Source organism: Pleurodeles waltl, chromosome 10 (genome assembly GCF_031143425.1).
Source record: "Pleurodeles waltl isolate 20211129_DDA chromosome 10, aPleWal1.hap1.20221129, whole genome shotgun sequence".
Lineage (NCBI taxonomy): Eukaryota > Metazoa > Chordata > Amphibia > Caudata > Salamandridae > Pleurodeles > Pleurodeles waltl.
The window spans coordinates 117,922,583-117,930,272 of record NC_090449.1 but is presented as its reverse complement, the minus strand read 5'-3'; the positions used below and the strand labels follow the sequence as shown (position 1 = coordinate 117,930,272).

The following is a 7,690-nucleotide window of genomic DNA, read 5'->3' as shown; positions in this document are numbered from 1 at the left end:
TGTTCATGTCTATATCTATCTACATATATTTTTTTTCAATGTGAGACAGAATACAGACATATTGGGCTTAAACACGACTACACTACTTGGAACTATGAAACGGCAGCTATAATATACGGTGGGGTTAAGTAGGTGCCAAGAATGGGTAGCATATAAAATAATCACCAAGTATGGTGCTGTGTGCACACCTACAAATAGCTCTGAACTTCTCAGTTGACCAATGTCTTACTTTAAATTGTCCACGGAGATTTTAGACATTTACATATTAGTGAACAAAGGCAATTGGGCTAAGAAGTACATTGGAGGACACTTTAAATATTTAAACGAAAATGAAATTGTAATTATTTTGCAAAATAACTGTCTTATCTTTGGGATTTTGCAATTATTGTGCTACATTTTAGGAAGTGTAAACTTTTGTGTGCCCAAATGAAATGCATACACTTGAAATAGTTGTTTGTATTGTATAATATGATTACAACTTCACAAACAAATCAGTGTCCTTAAAAAAAAAGGATAACAATAATTATGACAGTATGGTTGTGTTTTCAAGTTTACATAGCATTTTCTCTGTAACTAACAAGTAAAAAGACAGTATGTAAAAGAAAAAAAGCACCTTTACTCGGGTATAGTTTCGGAAACTTAAAACAGGATCCAAAAATAGGATTCTTCATATCTCTGTACAGTGCACCCTTTTACAGGAAAATCTCACAGGACGTCTCTTGCTTCCTAAAAAATTAAAAGCCAGTGTGACTGTATAAGCAGTGTCACAGCTTTCCATTTTAAGGCCTCAAGGCACACGCACATTGTGTCCTTTCATTTTTATTGTCTTAGGTGACCGAAAGGATAAGATGATTTTCCTTGATTTCATCCACTTCTTTAAGAGTATAGTCCAGGATCGTGTCATGTCCCTGAAATTTGAAATAGCCGAGGAACTTCTTTTTTTGAAGCATAATTGGAAACCAGTACACATCGTCCGGCCACATCTGCACGAAGGGGATGTTATCCAGCGCAAACCACTGAGGGCGCATTTCTAAAAAGAAGCAAAATCACTTGGTGAGCTGTGTCCACATTGCTGCCAAAAATATTGTATATTCAAACTACATGATAAAAAACAAAACAAATTGTCAGTTGTTGTTAACATAAAAAAATAAATCAAAATTTGCTTTTTCCTCGTTAGGAATGTTCAGTGTGAAGACAAAAAGAGACAAAAGAAAAATACATATAAGAGCTACAAACTATCTCATGTGAGCAAGTGAACCACCGAAAAATAATACTGAATGTACTCCTGCTTGTACACCAATGGTCATAACCTTTGAATTACTGGATGACAAAATACATCTGTCCTACAGACTCAGTTCAAAATGTAAATAATAGGGATTTTGCTGCCTGTACGTTGAATGAAAGTAATGACTTTGTACTAATGCACTCAGGTGTATGCAATTCAAGCTCCTTCCACTTATAATAGAAATACCTTATAGGAAAAGAATCAAATGTGTATGGTAATAAAAGGCTATCAACTTCACAATAAACATTTTACATGGTTTCAACAGATAAGATTACTCAGTGAGCCGTATACCTGCCTCAAGATCCACAGGTCACAAGCTTTAAACCCAGAGGGACAGACTCTGCTTTCTTTCTTTGGAACTCAATAAAATCAGTACAATTCAAAAAGAAAAGCTTTTATTTTAGTGGCTACAGGCAATTCAGTTTTGTACTTGAGCTTCATAAATAGTCTTTCCACCTGCATTCTTATGCCCTCATTCTGAGTTATCGGAATCCCCTTTTCGGCTGGTAACAGACGGTACCACCAGAATTCAAGATGTGTGGCAGGTCTGCAGGCAGTATTGATGCAATACGAGTTTACGGAGGACACTGCCATAATTCACTGTCTTAAAACACCTGGGTTAGAGAAAGCACAGGCCTCCAGTGCTCTTAAGAGCACTGAGAGAGGCCTCTCCCTCCAATCTGACACTGCTCTCATGCTGTTTAGTAGCATGAGAGCAGTGCCAGGATTGGATAGTGCAGTTTCTTGGGTCCGGGGCTTTGAGGAAAGAAGGCACCAGAGTGAAGAGGACGTTGTGGCAAGTGAAGAAGGTAACGGCCTTTTTTTTCGTTATTACAATTACCCCACCTGGATTTTGCCCGTCCCACCACTCTAAATACATGGGAGCTGCCACTGGTAAACATCAATAAAACCATATACGAACATCTGCTGTGCTAAAGGATATGCATTAACCAGCCTGGAAACAAACTAGATTTTGCTGTCTCCTCTTGTCCTGCTTCTACAGGCCATTTTGAAATAGCACTATTATCATCTTGTATGCCAGAACCTCGTACTTTGATGCTTTTGGTTATCTCAGAGTACAATAGCTTCAATGTCTCTGGCTTATTAATAAAATGTATTTCTGGATACATGTCTGTACTGCCATCTGGTGGAATTTGAAAGTTTGACATGCTTAGGACCAAAGTCGTCAGCTTTGGCACATCCCTTTGCTTTATTTTTATCTAAATTAAATGGCTTACAGTAAACGACATAAACATGCAAGGCCTCATATAGCCAACAGAGCTGTAAAACCCTGCAAAAGAAATAACACACACATATATATATATATATATATATATATGACATTTTGTGACTAGCTGCTTCGTAAATGATACGTCCTTTTTACAGTTCACACATTTTCAGCCATACAAATGTGTAACCTATTCTGAAGAAAGTGGCTATCCCTTCTTGTTATTTGTAGTATATAGGAAGACGTGAGATATTTTAACATTGCTCTATAGGATAGGAGTATCATTTTTTGCTGAGAAAATTCCATTGTATGCAGAAGATAGCACAGAGGCAGACAGTGCAAAGCTTCAGTACTTTTATTTCTCATTGCTTGCTGTTTACTAAAGAAGAGTTTCATGATCTAACTATATATTCATATCATAGATGTATCACACCGTATGGGTTCCAAGATATTTTATGTACAGGAGAAAGTCTTTTTTTCTACTTCTTAACAATGCCAGCTGTTGTAACGTTTGAGGTCCTTTTTAATCTCTGTTTTTGGGGTCCATTTCAAAACGTTGCGTGCTTTAGAGAGCGGTGAGCGATCACACATTACTTCTGGATACGACGCTATGAATAATTTCGTAGGTGGTCCAGGGGAATGGCAATGCTATTAAGAGACAAATAATTATTTCCCACTCACCCAGTTTAAAAGCCAACATTACTCCATTTCTGAAGACTCATGTCAGGCGTTTTAGTTAGTAGACTTTAGAAACATTGGTTGGGGAGATTTTTGCTTCGCCTGCTTTAGATAAGAACTACTGACAATGCACCAGTGATATCAGACTTTGACCTGCTTCCTTCTAGGAAAGGCAATAACAGTTGGAAATGTAACATCTTTCCTCGGAAAGGCAGCCAACCAAGTTCAATGCAGAATTTAAATTCTTCACTGCATATTTTTTTCTTAAATGTAAAACGTCTTCTGATACATTATTCTGCAATAATTTTGACTCCTATAAGATGTGAAAAAATATATTATTGTGTTAGTAGACGAAAGAAAGTGTCTGAGCTTAGCAAAGATTAAATAATTAGAACATGAGTATGCCATCTCCAAATCCAGTTGTGAATGTATACACAAAGGTAAGTGCTTTGGGAAAGAATTACAACGGGCAAACTTTCAGCTTGCTACTTCAAAATATAGAAGACCATTTATTAAATCCATTCTTGATGAAAATGACAATGTAAAGGTTGCTCATTCTGACAATGCCAACTGTCTGCAACTTATATAGTCCAGAATCATCTTCTACACATTACTAGTTGTTTCAAAGATATTCCCAGAAATAGTTGTGAATCCCCTTATCTCTCCGCATTGGAAAGAGTATTACTGTTAAATCTCTCCAAAGATACTACCTATAGGCCTGGAATTTTCATACTAATTTAGGTAAAGTTAACAATTGTGGTTTGTGAAAGAGAGATTGTCATCAATGCAAGAGCCAACAAGGGGTCCTCTCTGACGGTATCATTAAGAGTTTCCGACTAGGTCTAGTGGTGAACAGTTTACAGCACTGTCTCCAGCTCATAATCGAGCCAGCGGCAATGCTGTAGCCTACAGAGTGCGCCAGCACCCTTGCAATGTTTACTGTCTGCAAAGCAGGCAATGAACATTGCAAAGGTGCTGGTCAGGGCGGCCCCTGCACTGCCCATGCCAAGTGCATGGGCAGTGCAGGGGTCCCCATGCACCTGTTCTCCGCCAGCCTTTTCATGGCAGTGCTATTGCCAAGAAAAGGCTGACAAGTTCGTAATCCCCGGGGCACAGCTGCCCTGGTGGAGTAGGACCACCACCAACCTCCAGACCTGGTAGAGCTGGCGGCCCAACAGCCATCCACGAGTCTGGCGGTCTAGTGCTACACACTTCATTTCCAGGTACCCTTCTACCACTCTAACAGATTCAACAGTACAAATGATACACTTAGACAAAAGAATGTCTTCATTTGTATGGACTTGCATCTGCATGAACATTAAGAATGACCATTAGCTACGGTGTGCTCACTTTGTGCCCATGAAATCATTTTTAATGAAGGGGCCACACAAATTGCTGCAGACCTTTCTGTAATGCAAAATTAGTTAAATCACAGAATCTAGAACTAAAACCTTATGTGATCTTGGGTCAATAATCATATTCAGACCCCTAAACTTTTAACATAGGCAAAACAGGACAACCTAGATTGTTCAAGGGGTACTCAAGTTTCCTAAATATCTACAACAATAATTTCAATAAGCTTTTCATTGTGAATTTCCAGTATTCTATGATCGAAACACTATACCTTCACTTTCTGTTGGTTCGCCAGAATAATTTTCTGCTCGAAAAATGTGGACATCCATCAACTCATTGCTGCCAACAAATTCAAACTTGATGTTACCAACTTTGTGTAGCTCATCCACTGTCAGGCCACTCTCTTCCAACAGTTCCCTGCAAACACAAAACTAAACTCATAACACTGTTTTTTCATGAGTTTCAAAGCAAACTTAGTACGGAGGGAGAATGCGGAAAGGTGTAGAACTCGTAACCAACTTTACTCAACAACCATGATCAAGGTTCCTTGTACATGTTTTCAGAGACTGGTGAACTAAATAGAGAATAGAATGCTACTGAACAGCACGCCTTGGGGGGGGTTACTCAGTTGATACACTGCCATTAGTTATAAAGTTGACAACAGAAATAAAATGGAAAATAGCGAGACTGGCCTGTTTATCCACAAGATTCCTCCCACTGCCCCATCCACCTAGATAGAAGTCCAGATTTCCTGCTCGCAATACTCTTGCACCCAAACATGTCAGTCATGTAGAAAGGTTAGGTATGAACACATGCTTTTCAGTCCCAAGTAAAGTATCAAAAGGCTGTTGCTTATCTGTAGAGGATTAAAACAACGTTATTGAGGCATCTGGCATGCTTATGCTTTTGTTAATGCTGCAAAGATGAGGTGGCACAATGTACCTTGAACCTATTGATATTTATCAGCTTGGGAAAGAAGTGGTCAGAAATTCCAAACCTTCTGCAAGTAAGGAATGTTTGGAGCAGGACTGATGTGAGCAAATTAAGGTTGGAACATTGAAAAGGGATTTCAGATTAGGATTTAAGATCCATCTGTATTTTCTCATGGTTGAGGCTTTTTCCAATTCTCTCAGTAGAGTGCTCCTACAGTAACTAAAACAAAGGACCTCCACTAACAGCTCCCCTGCTTTCTGAAAAGCTGACAGTAACTATAAATAGGTTTGTTGAAGTTGCTTAGGAGTGAATCAGGAATTTCTAAATCCAGCAAATACATAAGCAGAACACAGACCTGGACGTAGATGGCAAAAGAAAGGAGCAAATGTACAACTTCTTTATAGTTCTTACATGTTACGATTTCATCTAATTTGGTACAAACCACCACAGGCGTTGCTGCATTCTCAAGATATGAATAATACATTTATCATCACTTCAGAATGTTTTCTGGGTTTTGTAGTGTTGTTAGTGATGCAGATATGAGAATTTGACATTTAGAACTGTTCTTTACCTGGCCAAAAAGGAAGGCCTTGGCAAAGCCTTTTGGTTAAAGTCCCCATTTTTGTGGAAACTCTAAAAGGTCAATAGTGAGTCTGAAAAAGAGACTGAAGGCATAGCTAGGTGGACAAACACTTTAGGGTTTCCACTAACCTCCATTTGGCTGGCTGTAATTTGCACTTCCTGAGATTAATATTTAAATTATTTGTTTTAAAAGAACAGCTTGAGATCTAGAACATGTTTAAAAAAATATAAACATTTTACTGAAAATGAAATAACACATAGATGGAAGCAGACATTAGCAAGACGTAACAATTAGTAGCCATTGCTCTATTAAGGAACCCCACTCTCCCCCATAAAAAAGAGAACACACTATAATTTTATATATATATATCCACACAAAAAAAAGCTGAGAACTCTGGGTCATTCCAAAGTTTACGTAGAGAGCAACTCCTGGATAGAGCACCCTACAACACCAGTGACTTCCTGAGCCTGTCCACCTCAAATGTCTGTTTTTCTAGAGCAAACTTTTAAGGATAGGATTAGTAAAGTGCCATCCATGCTGAGTTTGAAAGAGAAAGTATTTTGCTATTTCTACAGCAAAGTCTTCAAGCATAGGATTAGCACAGTTCCATCCATGGCGAACTGTAAACTGACAAAAGCCTTCTAACACTCCAAGCACAGTATTACAGCTTTGGTAAAATACCGTTCAAGCCAACCAGAAATGTATAAAAGCAACCCCTCACACGTTTCACTATTATTATAGCTCTTCAGAGAGATTTTGCTTTGTCTGGACAAAAGGGAGCACCCAGTTTAAGTCAAAACAATATGTTTTCAAGCTTAGAGTGCAGCATAAATTACGCACAAAAGAAGCAGGGAACTAAGGGCAGTTCCCAAGTTTAGGTGCAGAGTTGCTCCTGTGAGAATTCTCTGCTTCTTTTTTGCAAAGCTGCAATACTGTGCCTAGAGTGGTAAAAGGTTTTAGTCTTTTTACAGCCCGGCATGGATGGCACTGTGCTAATTCTATGTAGAAAAACGTTGCTAGAAAAATCAGACATTGGAGGTGAGCAGATTCAGTGTTTTGCTGGTGTGGTAGGGTGCTCTACCCAGGAGATGCTCTCCCCCTCAACTTGGGAACTACTCAGTGATCTCTGCTTCTTTTTTGCACAGTTAATGCTGCATTCTAAGTCTGAAAGGGTATTGTTTAGATATATATGTTATCAAAATATAGTAACAAAACAGTAACTTCATTTGACTAACAAAATCTCATGACTGCAATCTTTCTTGACCTAACATCACTTTACTAGTGAGCCTGCTGAAATGTTTTGAGTCATGGAAGCTTAGAAATAAGTAATATCTGCAGCCACATTATTCTCATATGTATTTATATTTGTACTGTAATTCTCCACATACAGTACAAAAAAATAAGATCTGCATCACATAACTATGATCAAAACAAAATGGCTCTGAATATTAAGCCTTCACTGCAAGAAGGCCATCCACTCTCAGGGTCATATCAACACGATGAAAGCTGACCTCTTGTGTGTGAATATTACCAGTAGCATTATATAAAAGTGATTATTAACAAAGCTGTGCATTTCACAGGGTTTAAGAGTATGTTAATGTTGCTGCCTGCTTAACTTTCATGCAAAACA

At 38.4% G+C, this 7,690-nt stretch overlaps 1 protein-coding gene across 1 annotated transcript in view; it reads right to left on the bottom strand.

Moving 5' to 3' along the window:
- Window positions 1–447: 447 nt before the first annotated feature.
- Window positions 448–7,690, bottom strand: part of NUDT1 (nudix hydrolase 1) — a 35,648-nt gene continuing 28,405 nt past the window's right edge. Inside the window, exons 3-4 of the mRNA XM_069209939.1 lie at window positions 4,816–4,961; window positions 448–1,030 (exon numbers count right to left, since the gene is read on the bottom strand). Coding sequence (XP_069066040.1) covers window positions 828–1,030; window positions 4,816–4,961 — 349 coding nt within the window. The 3' untranslated portion in view covers window positions 448–827. The remainder of the gene's footprint in view (window positions 1,031–4,815; window positions 4,962–7,690) is intronic.